This window comes from Embiotoca jacksoni, unplaced genomic scaffold, assembly GCF_022577435.1.
Source record: "Embiotoca jacksoni isolate LCO1_2020_lvr unplaced genomic scaffold, fEmbJac1.0.p SCAF_6, whole genome shotgun sequence".
NCBI lineage: Eukaryota > Metazoa > Chordata > Actinopteri > Embiotocidae > Embiotoca > Embiotoca jacksoni.
The window spans coordinates 5,532,501-5,552,811 of NW_027185414.1; the positions used below are offsets into that span (position 1 = coordinate 5,532,501).

At 41.4% G+C, this 20,311-nt stretch overlaps 1 protein-coding gene across 2 annotated transcripts in view; it reads left to right on the plus strand.

Annotated features, from left to right (window-relative positions):
• adcy7 (adenylate cyclase 7) overlaps nt 1-20,311 on the plus strand; it is a 56,756-nt gene that overhangs the window by 7,446 nt on the left and 28,999 nt on the right. Inside the window, exons 2-3 of one of the 2 annotated variants that reach the window (XM_069174180.1) lie at nt 16,143-16,198; nt 16,308-16,874. In XM_069174180.1, the coding sequence (XP_069030281.1) occupies nt 16,710-16,874 (165 nt within the window). In that variant the 5' untranslated portion in view covers nt 16,143-16,198; nt 16,308-16,709. Of the gene's footprint in view, nt 1-16,142; nt 16,875-20,311 lie in introns of both variants that reach the window. The other variant, XM_069174182.1, reaches the window with a different exon arrangement.

The following is a 20,311-nucleotide window of genomic DNA, read 5'->3' on the forward strand; positions in this document are numbered from 1 at the left end:
GTGAAGATCTCTGAGGATCGCAGAATCTTTGCCACTCTGTTATTACACATTTTGAAGAGAGACTGCTGATATTATTGGCCTTAAAGCAAATAAAAATGTCCTCCAAATAGGAAGTTCTCACATACAGTTTACAAAGTGTGATGTTTGTAGTTAATTAGTTGGTACGCAGGGCTTCGCTTGGTGAATGCTGTTTTGTGTTGTAGTACGAGTGTGTGCGTTAGTGTTTATGAAATGTGCCGTATTTGCATGCCACAGGGAGGCTTATGGCGTTTTGCTGCTTCAACAAGCCACTCATTGTGCTTGGCTGGTTAACGAGTGATTAGCCAGGATTGGCTCCGTGTTTGAGAAGAAGGGCTGATGGACGACCTGTCAAATGAATAGAGTGGAGAGCCTAAGATAATAGCTGAATGCAACTGGAGAGAAGCTGGATGGCAGGCAGGAGGGCTGCACAATTCACACTGCGCCAGATAACATTCAATATCTAATATGTTGTGTGTTTATATGTTGAACGGAGAAGCACGTTCGTTATGCCATTATTTAGACGTCATGGATGTACCTTGTCCACCAAAATTCTTCTTCTTCTTCTCATGATTTATATAACTCAATCAAGTACCAGACACAATTACCACAAACCCCAGCCTACATTCATCCCACACACGCATATAACCACTGTGGGGGAGAGAAACAAGTAAAATCATACATATTAATGATAATTTATCCACCTTTGTAAATGGACACGGAAAAGAGTTCCTGGTTGTTCTTATTGCACCAAGAGTAGTATGCTCTCGCTGTTATTGTATAGCTCTCATTTCCTCTGGCTCGTGTCTTCTTCCATTTGTGGAGAATGAATCGTCAAGCAAACTCGTCTTCGCTTGTTGGAATACAGAAAAATATATTACCCTGAACTTAAGTGTGAAAAATATCAGAAACGTCAGGTCTCACTTTGTAACATGTCAAGACACTAACTGTCCCGAACAGCCCGTCTGCTGGATTTAAGTTAATGAGTAGATGTTTTGTCTCTTTGCTATGAAGCATCACTGAGAGGTAAAACAATAGTTTACTGACCTCAACTCGTATCATTTATTCAAGGAAAAAACCCAAAACACCACCCTTTATACTGCACATCTACCGGCCACATTAAATACCAGAATGTAGGACAGTATCAATCAGGTTGATGACGGTTTGTCTCGGTGTTAGATATGAGGAGAGATTAATCAAATTAGATCTTTGAGGAGAGGATTTTGAATAATGTCATTACATTGACCTCATACTTTAGTTCCACATTATACTCAACATCAGTTGGACCTTTTTTTTTTCACCACTGGCCCACTTGGCCAGTAGGTCAGAGTTTTACTCGTCACTGGGCCGGCAGCCATCATTTTGGTGATTTATTATACATAATACACTGCAGCAACATTTAGATCGGTTTGTGGCCAGAAATGAGTGTGAAGGAGCTGCTGAAGGAGCAGCCTCGTCAGTGTCTGCATACTGAGGTTTCTCCTTCAGTCCGTCTTGACCCGTTTCATGGAACTAAAGGCCCCTGGTCCTGGAAGACCCCGGGGGGCTGAGGGGCTCCAGTTCACTTAACAAACACCACAGGACACAGCATTGTCCCCTCACAGCAAAAAGGTTCCGGGTTCGAATCCGGTCCTGGGCCTTTCTGTGCGGAGTTTGCATGTTCTCCCTGTGCTTGCGTGGGTTCTCTCCGGGTTCTCCGGCTTCCTCCCATCACCCAAAAACATGCACCTCAGGTTAGTCGGCGCCGCGGTCGTGGCAGCCTGCTGCAGCAGCTCCCCCTCGGGATGCTGCTGCAGCGAAAGAATTTCCCCTCGGGGATTAATAGAGTACAATAAAAAAGTAACATGTTTCTGTTTGATGGGAAAGATTTTATTAGACAAAATTAAGGTTTGTAACCAAGTTTATCACTTCTGCATTTTGCGAGTGTCCTACTGCCTTTTAGTCTTGTGATGGAAAGGATCTGGTTTCTGGCACAAAAAACTCACACGCACACACACACACACACACACACACACACACACACACACACACACACACACACACACACCTCCATCCCTCCATCCCTCCATCCATCCTTTGTGAAGCTGTCACACTGCTGTCACCATTTGGGATAAAGTGGTCCAGTGGAGCGACCCAAAGCTTTAGGCTCAGATGTCGCAAACACAAAAGAATGAATTAATTCCATTAATGAATTAAGATGAGCTCATCTAACCTGTGATGCTATTAGCTGTTGGAGCAATAGTGATTTGTGTTATGAATTCGTGTCACCGTCTCTGTTGTTTATCAAATAGATTTCTCTTTTACAGCCTTTTAAGGATCCATTACTACTCATCTCGGGGGTAGAAACCGTGTGCCCATAAATTGATTATGAATGCTTGGTTTTTATCTGCATCTGTGCTTATCTTTCCTAACTAGATTGATGTTTGCCCTCACAAAACTTAAGATCAGCGGATGCTTTCCTAATACCACCCATCTGTGACTAATTGTGCTGTGGCTGCAGGTTCCCTTTTTATGAAGCTGTCCTTGCAGAGTTGTTAGGGAAATGAGTCACGGTTACCAAGGAAGTGAGATGGTGTGCGGTCGACTGTATGTTGCACGTTACGGTTGGCCTTCACTCAAGAGCCTCCGAAGCGCTGAAAAGCTGTATGTGTGTTGACGATCGAGATCTGTAGAAATACATTCAGATGAGGAAATGAGGAGACAAACAGAGAGAAAAGTAGAAAGGTGAAAAGAGCAAAAACTGTGGGAGAGATGAAGTAGTAGAAAATGTGTTGGATCATTTTTTCCTGAAACTTAAAAGGCTTACATCGCGGCACAATCAGCTACAGCATCGCTGATAGTCAAACACATCAGACTGTTTTTGACAACATGTTTGCAGGGGCTGTGTACACAATACTACATCTTTAGGTTTTTAGGGTGACAATTTGTAATCCAAAAACTTGTGTTAACATCTATTGTGAAATCAGTTACTCTGCGCTGCATTGCAAATCTAATGTAGTTCAAAGACATGATCGCTAACAGTATCCTGAACAAAAAGATCTCTGTGTTCCTCTTTCAGATGAAGCCTGTGTGTGTGTGTGTGTGTGTGTGTGTGTGTGTGTGTGTGTGTACCATTGCAGTGTGCTTAGTAGACATTTTAGATATTATGAACACTGACTTTGATGGTTTTAGTAAATGAGGAAATTGTGTTCCCCGGTGACTGCAGGCTGCTGCACGCTGCTTCTTCAGGCAGTTCAGCTGAAGGATAAAAAAAAAAAGGCAGACGCTTGCAGTTCTGCCTTTTTCTTCCCTTGGATTTGATGAACAAAGTTTTATATTTGTGGTGGTTGCAGTCGAATCGCCAACCAATTGTATCACGATTGTTTCATCATTTTATATATATGGAAATGAAAAAAAGCTTTAAATACATAAGTCTCGAGATATTCTATCATTTTCTTATCAGCAAATATCATAAAAATACCAAAACCAATAATCTGCTATAAAATATTGTACCCGAGCCTTACAAATCTTATTTTTCTGTACCTTAAAGCTCCATTGTTGTCCAAATGTAATGGAAAAACGCACCAGTGAGGGAGTCCGTTGCGGTGCGAGACATGTTCTTTCTTTACATCAAATCATTCCCATTGTACACCTCTCTAGTACTGCAAGTAATTGTTCCTGTTTTAGTTCTACTGCTGAAAATAGTCCCTAAAAATGCGCTATTTCCCCTGTTGTTATTATTAGGTAAGGTTAGGTAATGTTTAGAAAGATTAGTCCTTAGCTGATCCAAAGAATCATTTTTAATATACTGCATATGGTAAAGGAAGCATCACTTTGCATCAGTGATAAACAGTGTTTCTTTAGTTCCTACAGAAATGCTGCGTCTTTTCTCTTACTGATCGCATCATATCTATTTCAGGATTTACATTCTCACCATCAAACCGTAGTTCATATCACAGCAAACAGCTGCCAATAAACTTAAGCTGCTACAGCCTGATTACGTAATTACATATACCGGATTAAAACTATGAAAAGTACTGAATATAGCTGAAGCTGTAAACTGTTTGAATCAGAATGATTTAGTAACCTTTTCCCTGTTCTGTCATGCTACAGAGGAAACCTATCCATTTGTTGGCTCTTATTCAGAGTGACCAGTAACTACTCATTGCTGTAGTTAAATATACAGACAGATTCACCCTTTGTAATTCTGGTTGGAGTCACACACACACACACACACACACACACACACACACACACACACACACATAGGATAAGTTCCTCACACCTGGATGAGTTTGTCTATGCCCAGCACAGAGTGAGACTGTGAGTCATGTTTGGGAGGGGCTGCAGTGAAACTGGAGTCATCTCAAGCCAGTTCCTCTGAGAAATCCTGCACAGCAGACAGATGCTCTGTGGGAGTAACCTCTCCTTCACCCACCTCAGCCAGAAACTCCTCTTCCCACTCAGCCGCACAAACCCAAGGAAGTGTGCTGCTGCCTGAAGACATTCCTGACTCTGTGGGTGTTCAACGGGGATGCTTTCCTGCACATTCCTTGACTTGCATTGGCAAAACATAGAGGGTGGCTTTTACGAAACATGCTACTCTAGGCTTGCCCCTTACTGTAAGACTGCCGCAGACAAGACCTCCATTGAGTCAGAAGGAGTCGTGTGCCATTGGCAGAGCCGACGTCTAGACCACCGTGAGGTAGAATACCGAGACTCGGCGAAGCACGAATGGGATGCGAGTTGTATGCAAACGCTGGTAAAGGAACAGAAATTTTAAGAGTGCTAATGAAGACACTCAGTGGAGAGGCAAGGCTATGATTAGTTAAGTCCTCAGCCTCCATCCACTCCAGCCATCCACGCTCCCAGGAGGCATTTGAGGTAATGAGATCCCTCTGTGCTCCCTCTGCGTCACTCCCATCGTCTGACCCCTCTGTTGCTGCACAGCTGTAATTGAAGGCTTAGCAGAATGTGTCGTGCCATGCAGCACTCATAGCACATGCAGTCAGCATTTCTTCTCCCTGTTACACATGTATTGTTTTTCTGAGCACAGCTATTCATCCCAACACATCTACAGCAAGGAGTCACTCAATCAGCCCTTTGCTGAGGCAGTTAACTAATAAACGTTTGGCTCGCTCAAACAGTTTAAACTGTAATCTTCTGCCTATACCTGTGGAGAAATATGTCACATCTATTTGACCTAACCTCGCTTGAATCATATAGCAGCCTGAAGCTCGTGCCTTTATCAAGGACAATAGCAGGAGCGTTCCTCCCTCATAAGTCTGTCCTTTGGTGTGGGAGGAAACATGCGAATGCTGTGATGCAACGCTGCTAATCACTGAGCTGCTGTCGAACCAGTCTAAGTTTGACACTGACGGCCCCTAAACGCTGCTGGTGCATTCAGGGTTTAAATGCTTGGCTGCAGGGCTGCTTGTCAGTAGTGTTTTGAGGGATGGGAGAATGTCGCTTAGCACACTGTCATCTCACCCCTCTTGTAACAGCGCTGTTGGCTCACGTCAAACCCTTTGCCTGGTGTGTGGACGGGTTACTGTATGTGCAGGGTGTGTGTGACAACACTCATTGGTCCTCTATGTTTGGGCCTTTGCAGACAGGCTGATTCCTCCCTGCATGCACACCCAGTGCCATGTCAAATCCACACTAAAAATGAATCCTTGATCTAATTTAATTTACTATGTGGGTCATGTATGCTGACATCCTTTTTTACTGTGATTTGTTTCTGTGTTGGATGATATTTGTAGAATTTTTGGTCAGAGGTTACAGGACCTTATGATGTTAATGGATTTGCAGGGTTTTTATATTGGATTCCTTGTTGTTCTTTTCACTGTTGAGAGTAATGCATGACTGTAATTACACTACTTTTGGTGGTAATCAATAAAGCTAACTAACTAATTACTTTTTCAAGTTAAATGATGGAATTAAAATAAATGAAACTGAAGCGAGCTTGTTACTCGTTACTTTGTCCTGCATAAAAAAATAACACTCACAGGTTCAGGCAGGTTGATGTGACGTCAGTATTCAAGAACACGTTTTTTCAAGTCCCAAGTGTCTGAAATGGTTTATAAACTGAAACTGAATACGCAACCAAATGTACAAACTACAGCGCAGCCTATCCGGCCCAATTGCGCCCTTTTTTGGGCCCAACACCTACATTGGGGAATGTAAAAAATGACGATCATAGATGTATTGACAATATATCAATAACTGTAATTCTTTATGTACACATAAAGAACTACTTTATCCCTCAAATGTGGTTGTTAAACGCTTGTGACATAGTTATGTAATTGAGGCAGGATTATTTTAAAGTTTGACAATAAATTTAATTGTGCAAAATTACTTCAGCTCACTGAAACAGTTTACTTCATTGGGAATTTAATGGTCACAAAAGACAAAAGAGGAAAACACAAAAAGAACAATTTGTACATTTCTGAGGCACCTTTTTCTGTATTTCTATGCTTTTAAGAAAAACATCTTAAACCCAGCAAATATTAGACAATATAATAATAATAATAATAATGGCTGATAAAATTGACAGGTCTAGTACGAACAGTACAGTAGTATCTACGTTTGTTGGTTGGTTGATTTTTTTTTTTTTCTTCTAACAAACACAATTTTCGACAGATGTTTGCATTTTTTTTTAGCACAATTATTGGTTGTGAGCTTGAAATAAAAGGGTGTGAAGGTTTGGCGTCGTGTCAGCCAGCACTTAGTAAAACTTTCTTTAGCAGAATGTTCCCAACTAAGAGTCTTTTTCTTCACGCTTTTGAAATATTTTTCTACCCTTCTTTGCAGACCACTTCCAGTGCTGACATATTCTTGGTTTGTCTTGTTTACACTGAGTTTTAGGTCAAAGCTGTTCTCTGTATTTGTACTGTACACTATGAAGGCCATTGCAAACCTTTTGTAGATCTTGTGTGTTTTGTAGTTGTTGAGATCAATCAACACCTGCGTGGAACATTGGCCTCCAGGATACGTTCATAGTTTGACTAAATCATTTTCCAACCAACCTGACAACCTGCAGTACTTCCTGTCCCTGTGCCTGCCAAACAACACCAACACAAATCAGATCCAGATATTAGTAATCAAACCAAAGTGTGATTGTGGAATATTTATTGCCAATGGCTTCATTGCAGTAATGAATGCATTCAAATGGACTGTTATTTTTTAAAAGTTCACATTTTCACCTTTTATTTTAGCAAGAAAACTGCACATGTATGAGATCATTTTATATCAACAGGCTTCATGTCTGATTTGATCTTTTAGATTTATAGCCATATAGCCATTTTTGCTTTGGTCAGTGTTTGTATCTCTTTGAACGTCCCTTTAGAAAGACCCTGAACCTGCAAAGTCTGAGGCTGTGGCTCTCTTCAGTATCTGCTGTCTGAATGTAAACTTGCCTACTTCCAAGTACTCTATAAGTATAATGTGGTACTTTCAGCACTGTACATTGTGCATTACATGGAGCATTTTCAATCATAAATCTGATCAAAATGTAAAATAGTCATCTGTCTCATCTAAATTCTCCGGGGATGTAATTGTACGGTGGAATGTACGGCCTTGCAAGAGGCAGACTTGCTTTGATTTGCATAATGTTTTGCCATTCTGTTGGCAGTGCTTCTGTTGGAGACCTTGAGGGCTGCAGAGAGGGAGGAGAGCATGAAATGCAGCACATAGATTAGAAAACAATCATAGCTTCAACATTTGGCATACAGGAGAATTAAATATTACTGGGAATGAAGTCACAGCCTGCGCATGGACTCGCCCAGGGAATGTTAATCCCCTCAATCTGAAAGCTTTAGATTAATGTCACACTTAATGTACCGCTTTATGTGAACATCAGATCAGCCGGTATGAGAAGGAATTGGATTTGTAGATTCTACTTAAAACTGTGTGGGAATTGATGGCTTAACTGTCTCTTACTTTGTAATACTGAAGACATGTTTAATACAACTTCGTCATCTTCCCCAACTCTTAGTGTTGTTTTCTTGTGGCCTTGAGGGAGAGAATTCATGTAGCACAGTACTCCCTGACAAATAATATGAAGACGACAGTATCTTATCCACGGTGAAAAGAATAATGTGAGACATGAGAAAGTAAAATACAATGTAGTAAAAAAAAAGTAATGGTGTAAAGTGTCTCTGCTGTCTCCTCTTCTTATTCTCAATGCGTCCAATACTGCCATTCGGTCAAAGCCATTGGCGTCTGAGAGATGCGCTCAAACTGCCCTTTGGAGTCGGCAACGTGACGACCGGGATAGACCAAACACGGCACCATCACCTGGGAGACCAAAAACCAAAAAACAACATTTCTTTTTAAGTAAAGTAATACTATAAATTGGGTTAAACTTGCCAAATTTCTTAAATATTTTCTAGACACTGTCTGTCTGGGCTATGCAAAAACATGGAAAAACAAATACAAGTTATGCCGTATCTGCAGACACACAGTACACCTGGAAGCAGACTGGTTACCTTCTATTATTCTTGTGATGTTGTGTAATAGATATTATGTAATTCCATTGTCAATGTGGTGTGCAAATCACTGCTGTCAAGGACCCATTAACCTGGATTTGCTTGTAATGTGAAACAAGACCTCAACCCTGTTGAACAAACAATCATGAGCTGGTATTATCAATCTAAATATTTACAGACACAGTATATATACATACAATATGAAAAATGCAGTTTTGTGTTTTTTAATTCAGAAAAGGCTCCCTAGCATCTGAAACCAAATTTACTGGAGGGGGAGTTAACTTTCTGCCCTTCATGAGATTCTGCCATGAATGTCTGATTTCAGAGACACACATGTTTTCACTCGAGATCTTAAAATCAAATCTCGCTTGTGTGCTTCATTCATTGGGATACATTTTTCAGTGAAAAAGCCACGGTGGACTGATGAAGGTGGTGGTGACATGGCACATCTCACATAAATACACACACACACACACACACACACACACACACACCAGAACAACTTTAGAGCATTACAAGTTCATCACAGCTAAAGCCCCTCCAGTCTTACTCATTCCCAGTGTGGACTCCGTTGTCTGTGCTTCACAAAGATAATACACAATTCATTTAATGAGAACCATCATGGATTATGTTTCCCTCTACTGCCTGCGTATTGCAATGTGGTGAAATACTTAATTCTTGCTTCTGCCATATCCAAGGGCCTCTCTCATGGGAGCACTGTAAGCTGGCTTTATAATATCTGTTCATATACACTATTGTGTGAACCGTATAGAGGTTTGACTCATTAATCTGTGGTGCTCAAAAGAATTTTGTAACCCTTAACAACATGCAGTTATGTGTGCATGCTACTATGAATCATGGACAGAGTTAAAACAACACTAGTTATGACAGTAGATTGTAGAAATCATGCACCAGATGGCCCCGTCAGCTGCCAGAGCTTTATGGTAGTCTGGAAAATTACCATCATCATGCTGATCTGAAGCTGTCACCCATTTCTGTTGCAGTCGCTCTGCATGATATCCGCGTTAGATTTTGTTTAGCTGTGTAAACAGCTCTCTGCTGTGCCGGTTGCAGATGTTGAGGTTTTCCTTTGGATGTTGATACCAGTAGTAAGCTGGCTGGCGTACTGAGGGATAATTATGGTTTTCTTATTGGTGGTGAAAGGGGCCGCCGGTCATACAGAGGGGCCCTTCTGCTCCAGAGTTACAGGATGGAGTGTGTTCAGTTATGAAACCTGAAGTCAGAGTGAAGCTGGCGTCACCAGATGGAAACAATGGCGTCTCTGTATTGAAACTTCCACTTGTTTTATTTTTTCCCCCAAATTATGTGTCCTTTGGAAACAAAACATTCCACAGAGCTCATCCTTCAGTTTGCGTAATTATACATTATGAATGTTTTCTATATGTGAAGAACACAGACAAAAAAAATATGGTGGAACTGAACGGAGTATAAAAAGCTGCAACAACTATCTAGAAAGGCACTCTGAAAGCGCAGACGTCCGCCAAGGCCTATACACTCCTCTATCATATAATATCTGCAGCTGCACCAGCTCTGTGTGTCTGGATATACGCTGTATTTCCACAACTGTTGGAATGATGTCGAAATACGCTTGGCTCTCGTTGAAGCCTCACATCTCTGTAATATCCCCACAATTGTGGGGATATTACAGTTTTACTAGTTCCACTTCTAACCAATGATCCCAGAGTATCCCAGAGGATTACCGGTGCCCATGAACATGGATTGTGATGTGAAGTCTTGGCATTTCTAGAATCTCATGTTGTTTCATAGTTAAACAAATGTTTTTACGGCACGTCAGAGTTGTATTTGTCAGATAAGAGAGAATTCCCCTTAAAGAAGATTTTTTTGTAATTTGTTTTATTATAAAGCCTCTTGCTATCCAATAATGTTAACTCATTGCTTCTTTTTGACCACAACTCATCTAATTGGATAATACACACCTCTGAACTTGTTCTCATTTTGTGTGACTATGCCTACAATATGCTGAGGATCACTTGGGTGACTGCTAGACAACATTTTTCCTTTGTGAGTGTGCAGGTGTTTTCAAATCCCAACAGCATATGAGAAGGAAATGGCTGAGACTAATTTAATCAGTGCTATTTCAATATTGAATTTACCCCATGGCTGATATGTTTAGATCTAAATCCTATGTATCTTTAAATCAATAAGCTTCTCTTTGGATTGCTGTTTGTGTCGAGCAGAAACATTGGTGTCTTGACGTGTGGTGCTGCGACTTGGCCCCAGTTTGTAGAAGTAGATGTGAAATGCTTGAGCAGTAACGGCCAGCTTCCGAACACGTGGTGCTTCTGCTTGCACTTCCTGTATTTATTATAAGCGATGGCATTTAAAGCTGAAATCGGTGCTGAAAAAGCATCCTGTTAATATTGTTAGGTATCAGCAGCTCATTCTGGTGAATGCGGTTAATTCAATACCAGTAGACAGAACTGGGAGGAGAGGAGGAGATATGGGAAAGGACAGGGAGCCTAATCTAATCTGCCAGGTGCATTGTTGTACATACAGTGCATCCGGAAAGTATTCACAGCGCTTCACTTTTTCCACATTTTGTTATGTTACAGCCTTATTCCAAAATGGATTAAATTCATTTTTTCCCCTCAAAATTCTACACACAATACCCCATAATGACAACGTGAAAAACGTTTTTTTGACATTTTTGCAAATATATTAAAAATAAAAAATGAAAAAAATCACATGTACATAAATATTCACAGCCTTTGCCATTACACTCAAAATTGAGCTCAGGTGCATCCTGTTTCCACTGATCATCCTTGAGATGTTTCTACAACTTGATTGGAGTCCACCTGTGGTAAATTCAGTTGATTGGACATGATTTGGAAAGACACCGTCTATATAAGGTCCCACAGTTGACAGTGCATGTCAGAGCACAAACCAAGACATGAAGTCCAAGGAATTGTCTGTAGACCTCCGAGACAGGATTATGTCGAGGCACAGATCTGGGGAAGGGTACTGAAAGGCTTGTGTGTGGGCAAGCTCCTGCAAGATTACATACATGGGTAGTCTACCCCCAACCCAGGCTGACTGGGAGAACATTTGTCCCGTGTTGCGGCGGAAACTGATATTTACTCCTTTTAGGTCACGGAGTGAAATATTAATATTCATAATTTAATATACCTTCATAATGGCCTGCGTTTGGTAGAGATAATCAGTTGGGACATAAAAACATTTCACCTTAATGTAGCACAGTTGAATTGGTACCACCTCAGTAATCTTAAATTCTCCTGTGTCATTGTTCAGAAAGCAATGCAGAATAACTTTATACGAGTCCAGTGTTGTTACAACACCATCAAACTTCACGGACATTGTACACACAGTTATGAAGCTATATTCAACTGGATAGAAGACAGATGGCAGAATTGTCACATATGCAATTAAAGTCCCAAAATATGAAAATAATTGAATGACTAACTGCACATTAGATTTATGAAGGTGAACTGCCAAAATCCCCTTTTATACCCCTAGGTTTTATTCAGGGTTGGTCATTTCCTGGTTTGGTTTATATAAGGTTTAATTATGGACACAGAATAATTAAATGATACTGACATTAAAACATAATTTAACAGTCCAAATATAGCAGGTAGGCAAAGAGTACGAGATAACCCACATGTGGGCAAACAAGAGAGTACATGGACGACTGAAACTAAAATGACCTATATTTGATCATTTATTAATGCAAGTCTTTCAACAAGCGGGTATTAACCTGTTTCATATGAGTGGATTACATGTAGATTAAACATTTATATGGTATATGCTTGTCGACTGTATGATGGGATTATAGCGAGATCCAATAGGCGCATTTCAGTGTTTTCTCACTTACTGATGTCTGGTTCCTTTAGTCTAGCTATCCTTTACCCACGTCACCTTTAACCCTGGATCTGTGCAAAATGGGCTGGGAAATGCGGTTCTCTTTTCTTTAACAGAGGTCACTCTTTGTCCCGTTTTTGTCCAAGCTTATTGAATGGCAACACAAAGGCCACCATAAAAGCAGAGTGATTGGCTTTGGAACGAGACCTGCCTGTTTGCTCTCTATGAAAAGGCTTTGAATCGCTCGTAGGTTTGGAGAAGATCCAACCAGATCTCCTTCAGATAGGACCGGTTTATTACCAATGAGGTGATTACTTAGCATAAAGACAACGGATTGACCATTTCCAGACAGCGTTCAACCGTAAAATCTCAAGTCTCAAACGAGGAACTTTCCATGCTTTCTTAACCTCTCGGCCTTCGATCGGATTTAGGTGAGAAGAAAATTCCAATGAATTAATGATACTTTTTTTTTTTTTTTTTTAAAACACGGACCAAGGAAGTGAACAGTGGAAGGGCAAAGTGTCACGCAATATGCTGCCCCCTATTGGTTTGGAGTGAGGATTTTCAAATTCTGCCGTTTACATTTTAAAGTACAAAACTAAAACTATTCACAATGTGTCACTGTCCAACTACTGAGACGCTTCACTTTATCCAAGCAGCAACCAACACTGACGCCATCTATTGGTTTGTGAACGGCTGACATGAAGCCTCGGATTACGATTTTAGCCGTCGCCATCTTGCTATTTTAGATCAAGAAGTGACCATATTTGGACAAGTTGGAGGGGCCTTGATATTTGTGTTATGATTCATTTACAGCATGGCACAATTAGTTTTATTATCATGTCTGTCTACAAAAATATTGACTTAAGACTTAATGACTTCCAGTAATCGGGGTATTGGTGTGCACATAAATAAGGTGGCGACTCAGTTTATTGCCGGTCCTTGACAACCAGACTGTTGCAATGGGAAATGTAAAAAGCACCACAGAAATTAAAGCTTGGCATGAACAGAAATGCCAAAATATTAAAGAAACTCAGATTTCTCAGTAATTTACTGACTTAGAAGATACTAAGAAAAGTAATCGGCCCCCAGATGTATTTAGTAAGACGCTTATCACAGTCATGTTGATGTTTCCTGAGCTGTCCATATAAACACTCATTCGGAGATCTCTCAGTCAGCCCCCCTTTTCTTTAACACGAGGGCCCGTACGTTCCTGCAGCTACGCAGCAAGTGCACAGTGACGTTAGTTGGTTTTGTGTGGCTGCTGTTTGAGGATTCAGTGACGCCAGCTTACAAGGTTGCTGTGTGATTCCCTCAGTCGCCGTGCTTTTATAGTGAAGAACCTGGCAGTCAGTGCAGCACAGTTTCAAGATGTGAGCCTCCACTCTGTTGAGGCGTACATCCCCGTCTGTCCTGCCAGCCCGGTGCCACAGCACAGCCACGGGTCTGATGGTGCTGCTTTATTTTGCCATGGCAACTTAAGAGTTGAAGCATAAAAAGAACCATCAGGGCCTGAGGCTTTTAAACATCTGGTAAATGAGAGTAGTGCATTGTTGAATGGCTGTCTAAGGAGTAGACAAAATCCCTGGGTCGCCTCCGTCTTTGCTTTCGAGCACATTTTTATTCAAGTTCTGACTTTCCTTGTATTCAGTCACTGACAGGAAAAAAAGTAGCGGAGCAGCTTCAGAGACATATTGGCTTCGTTCCACGATTGCACTTCAAGTTGTTTTCTGGTCATGTTTCGTCTCGTTACTTGCTGGTTAATCAGTGTGCTTCAGAAATTCTTGGAAAGACAAAAGAATTCAGACACTCTTTTACTAGATACGGCTTAAACTAAAACACCTCAACAAGGGCCATTATACTGAAGCAGCTGATATTTTAACTTGTACTTCATTGTATAGTTTCTTAGTAGGAAGGTAGATTGGCTGATAGACAAGAGAAGAACTGCTCCCTTATTTGTTCTTAGACACATCCTGTCAGGACTGCTTCTGTTGTGTGCTTTGTGTGTCCAAGCTGAATTATCTCCTAATGGGCTGAATTGGATTCCTCTTGAAATTCCCATGTTTTTTCATGGACTCAAACATGGTCTTGTTTGTGCTTAGCTTTCAAGTGTTGCCTCCTCTGCCTTGTTTAATGCCCTGGATTACCAAATGAGTGCTTTTACCTTCACTGAACATCCCCCTGCATGTGATCATAAAAGTATATATGGCTAACATTTAATACTGCGTTGTCTGCCATTTATGGTGCCATTTATATAATAACGTGTTTAAGAATCAGCCCTACATACAGTAGTTGCCCGGTTAAAGATGTAAACATGGTCCTTAGTAGTAATGTGGAGTAAATGACCCCCCCAGTGGAAACAGCCACTAAATGTCTACTCTGGGTTCCCTCCTTACAGCCCAGCTGCTTCTTATTGATGCGAGTGGAGGGCACGATCTCCCACCACCGCTGTGCGCTTTGTTTTACCTCCCTGCTCGCTGCTTTTACTGCCTTCGGACTGCCAGTGGTGTATTATCTGAGGCTGGGGAGAGCCGGCTGGATGCTGTTCTCTCCGGCAGGAACACGGAAAGTGAAAAGTGGCTTGTAAACTGCCATCGTGCCAGTCATCCCGCCGGTCACTGTGGCAGCGCATTCTTTCACTACAAGGCTGAAGCATTGCGACCAACTCTTCAGTTACACACAATTAAATAGGTGTTTGTCTATGTCCTGTCTTTTATTTTTTTTTTTGCTCTCTCCTTTGCACTGTTTTTATGGCACATAGCAAATGTCACAGTTGCTATGTGAGAGACAAACATGAAGCATTGTCCTACACACACTGGAACGGAGGTAAAGTATAAGCAAGTGGAGGAAATGAGGTTTCTATAGACAGCAGTTCATTTTGTTTCCATTGCGCTCCGAGCCAGTGTCTGAATATACGGAGGTCTTGTTAGCAACAATTGGACAGCTACATGCAAACTCTCACCTCTCTTATTTTTGGGCAATTTAAATCACAAACTCAGAATTGTGGTAGGATGTATTTATCAAAATAATCCAGCCTTCACCTCACGTCCACTCCCCTCTCAGACGGTGTCGTCCTTGGATTGTATGGTGTGATTGTGAAGACCTCCTGCAGCTTGGCCAAAGGGCTTTAATTGTTTAAAGAGATGAGGACAATGTATTTCCACAGGGTATGTTTTCACAGAGCGGTCACACCATGTCCCCTCAGACTCTGTAGTGTCAATCCAACATCGTCCGTCACTCAGCCAGCAGATGTTCTGCTCTTAGACATGTCTTAGACAGGATCGATAACACATTCAAGTGTTTGTTTTATGTTTACAGTTGTGTACCTGTCCTGTTTGTTAGTGCACCCGGCTGGATAGTCAAGTATTTTGCATGCGTCTGTGTAGGACTTAAATCCATGACATTGTATTGTTCAATTGTGGCTTCAAAGCCGCTGCTCTCAATACCGGTTGCGGTCATCATTATGGCTGCACCCTTCAAAAGTTGCGGCCAAAACAGACAGGGCTGGATTTGGGAAATTCTGGATTCAGGTATGAACAAGCTTGTGCTCACCGAGGACAATTCACCGGAAGTTTCACTCGCACAGTATTCGCAGTGAGCCACATAAAGTGTTTGATTCAATTGTCCTTCTTTTGGATGTTAAAGCATAAAAACAAAGTCAGTTAAGCCTTAATTCTTGCCCTGTATTATGCCGGTGCCTATGTTATTTATATTTATAAGTGTTAGCTTTAAAGGTGTTGACAATATTCATAATTTTGTATTCATCATTCCTTTTCCTGCCTTCTCCCCTCCGTCCAGGTGCCTCTACGGACGGGAGCTGCCGACCTCCCTGCTCAGCTACCTCTCCAGTCCTGGTGGGATCACTGTTGACCTTTGTTGCTCCTGTTTCCCTCCAGCTCTTCCTCCATTCCCCTCTCCTCCCCTTTCTTAAACTCCCCTCCCCTCCTCCTCTGTGTCTCCCAGCCTTGGGCTTATTACTCCGACCCACTGAAGGGAGCAACACAGTAACTGGCAAGGGATGAAGCGGGTCCGCTTGCCAACGCCAGACAGAGGATAGAAGACACAAAAGAACTAGCGAAGGGGAGAGAGACCGAGAGGCAGAGTGACAGAGAGGACAACTAGTTGGGAGAGCCACAACAAAGCTGTGTGAAGCCACAACAATAATCAAGATGCCACGCCGAAGGGAAGACGAGTTTCACTCGAGCGTCTTGAGCTAGCAAGTGGCCCCTAACAGATCTACAACCGTGGACTTCTTTCTGACAAACCTCTGGCGTACACGCGCAAATATAAGTTGTGGAGACACGCACTCCTGCTCTCTGGAGTTCCTTGTTAACACCTGCTATGCCTCTGTGAGAAGTGTGAGCCATGCCAGCCAAGGGAAAGTACCTGTTGAACGACCAGGAGCTGAAAAATGAGGCACTGTACCGCAAATTCTCCTGCATCAGCCAGTATCAGCCGCTGGTCCTCCTGCTGGGCCTCTCCATGCTCTCCTGTGGAATCCTCCTCATCCTCTTCTTCGCCCTCAGACTGGTGAGTTTTCATATCCACGTCTGTTGAAAAGTTATCACAGTAGTCACGGAGGATTGTTTTGAATATCATGGAGTGCTCATCAGCTAGCGACTGTATGCACGTGTTTGAGTGCCTTCATTTTAAACAGCTGTGAGGATGAGCCAGTGGTTCATCCTTGAGGTTTAAGGTTTTTTCAAGACGAATGGAGAAAAAAAAAAGTTATCTGTGTTTTCTTCATTGTGCAGGAAACATACTTGAAGGTAACTTAGGGACTCCTGCACATGAATTATGGTTATTTTCTGTAAAGAGGCCTTAAAAATTTGAACTTTACCTTTTTAAACTTGGCAAATTTGATAAATTCCCCCAAAAAGTATTGGAATAACCAGCGATTGCAGTTTTTGTTCCTGAAAATCAAAACACTTTTGTGTGAAGATGTGAACATAAGAGGCACAAGTGAAGCTATGACATATTTTCCTGAGTTTGAAATATGTTTTACTTTGTATTTCGTGTCCTTGAAGGACACAGTGAAATTGCTGAAGAAATGGCACAAGAAGCATTGGTGTTGACATTTGATGTTTTTCAAGCACATAGTTACATCAGTAAACCTCTTTATAGGAAGAATATACACTGAATTATCGTGTTATGGTAATTTCACAACTGAAATAATTTGACTGTTGTGCCTATCTTGGAATGAGGCAGGTGACAACAGATTGCCTCGTATTGTTGTGTACAGGTTTTCTCTACTGCGCGGCCTGTAAATTGTTGAAATATGCACAACAGTTGTCCTCAGTCTGCTGTGGCTTTGTTAACAGTTTTGTTGTGACAGAGGCTGCATCAAAATTACTGCTGAAATTGTCTCTTTATAGTGTTGCGCAGCATTTTTATTAACTTGACTTTTACTACAGTGTGTCCAGTACGTTACACACAGACATCAGCCTTTGTACTCAGACCACAGTTAGCAGTGATGCTGTTTTTCAATCCCTCTCTAATTGATGGAATTATGTTAGATAAACAAATTAAAGACACAATTGCGCTCTAAGAGCCTATATTATTGCCAACTAAGATGCTGTAGATTAGAAAACACAATTTTCAAGAGCGTGGTTGAAGTATTATTTTCAGCCACAGTTAAGGAGATAAAATGATCTGTCTTTTAACAGATGTGCATTAAATAAGGTCTATACTTTTCACTGCAGACATTTTTACTGCATAGCAGGACATTTAAAACGGGTAAATGAAAGCACTTACTTAATAGCAGAAGCAGAAGAATAACAATGGCTCTCCTTCATGAAGTTTCCTACTGGAGCATCTTGCACAATACCAGGCTGCGGGTATTAATTACACCTGTATGTTTCCTGCAATGATACGTCAAAGTAACTAATTAACTAACTAACTAACTAATTTTGATCACTATTGGATTTTTTTTTTTTACAGTGATGGAAATAGCCCATGATGGTGTTACTGTTATACTGTTTTGAAATGAACTAAGAAAATAGATGGAAATCAAAAATGAAGAGTAATAAAAGATGTATCCTTTGAGAATTATTTTTGCAGATTCACATACATATAGCATTTTTCTGTTACTTTCAATGGTGCTGACATTGAGTTGATTGGTGTTTCAGGGACTGATGTGGCACGTTAGGATAGCAGCAGTGTCGTAATGTCCAGTGAAGCAGGATGTGACTGGATGGAGTTTGAATCCCGAGGTGGACGGCTGACTCTCCTCCCTTAAATAAAGCTCTTACCTCCCTTCACTGTCAGTACTGCTGCGTAGAAGTGTGAATGAGGGAGTGATTGTGTAACTGTTTGAATGTGAAGCAGGACGTTTATGAAATAGGCATGAAAATAGTTTTTTTTTTTTTTTCTAGATTATATAAGGGGACAGGTTAGAGATGGAAGTATGAAATAGACCACATCAGGTGTGCATGTTTCGATAATGCTAATGATACTTCTCTCAGGAATCCGTCTTGCCTTTGTGCTCGGGGAGATCAGGGGTCAGGTTCAGCTGAAGTCGGCTCAAAAATACTTTTTCTGCGGCACATTCTCCTTGTTAAATGCACGAACCTGCTGAAGTTAACACAGAATCTCTTTGTTTGAAATCTGAACAGGAAAAAATTAATCCAGAAAAAAGACGTAAAATGGTGGTTAAAACAATGCAGCTGTCAGAGTTTAGAGAGGAATCGTGCCTCCCGACTGCTACAGGAAAAAGGCAGGTATTCCTCGACTTCTGCTGATTTGCGGCATGCTGTTGATTTTGGCGCGGTGGCAGGTAGAGGTTCAGTCACTCAGTCCAGCGGCTCATACAGTGAACTGACAGCTTCTGTCACTGTAGATTATATTACTTTCCTACTTTCCCCTGTTGGAAAAACCATCTTAACCTTCCTTCAATTGTGCTGCTGCTGCTGACTCACTGGCACACTCCTTTTTTCTATTGTTTCACTCTCGGACAACAGCTCCATACTTTATGTACACACTGTGCTCGTCTACACATGCACACACACGCGCACACACACACACACACACACACACACACACACACAGTGATTTTATCGCTTGTTCTGGCACACACAGTTTTTTGTCCTGCTACTTTTTTGTCCATTTTAGTAATAATCAGCTTCTCATTTTGACATTAAATATGCTAAATTCCCTCCCTCACTCGTCTCTCCCCTGACAGCCCATCAGTCACTGCTTCTTTCCCCTTTAGATGTTTCTCTCACACACACACACTAGCCAGGGGAACAGAAGAGTAAAGAGAAAATGTTGGGATGGACTTGTATAACACTGTTGTTAAATGCTAAGGAGGGTAGGGGGTGGCCACCGGTGTCAGAAAGTCACTGTCCGCTTGCGTAACTGCTCTTCAATCGTGGACATCGGATGAAGAGCGGAGCCGAGAGGAAAACTAGCTGAACTGAAGTGCCACTTCTACCACCAGTCGCAGGTCCTGATTGGACAGAGGTGGTTTTAAGCAGTCTATTGTTTAGGTTCTTTACATTTCATTTAAATACAATAGGGCTACATGTTTCTAAGAGCTGAGAGGATGTTTGGGGAGTGTATATTTCATATCCACCCTCCATTAGTCGCCCTTGTTTTGTCCTTTAGGTTTTGACATTTTTCAGCCACAGTTTCAGCCACAGTTTTGCCTTTGCTGTCTGCATATAATCGTCTTTAAGTTGAGGCATCTTTCACTGTAAGACACGACTTATTTTTCACTTGTTATATTATGTCAATAACATCAGAAGTAGCAATGATAAATGAAAAGTAAAATGCAGTAAACTATAGAATAAACTATCTTTTATCCTGAGTCATTTTTTTATTCTTTAGTGTTCCATGTGTTGAACAGTGTATCTGTTCATGTGGTTTTGTCTCCAGTTGATATAAGATAATTGTACTTTTTCTGCCTACATAAAGCTTTTGTCAAGACTCACATCCACACAGGGAGCGGAAAGTGCTTTAGCTGAGAT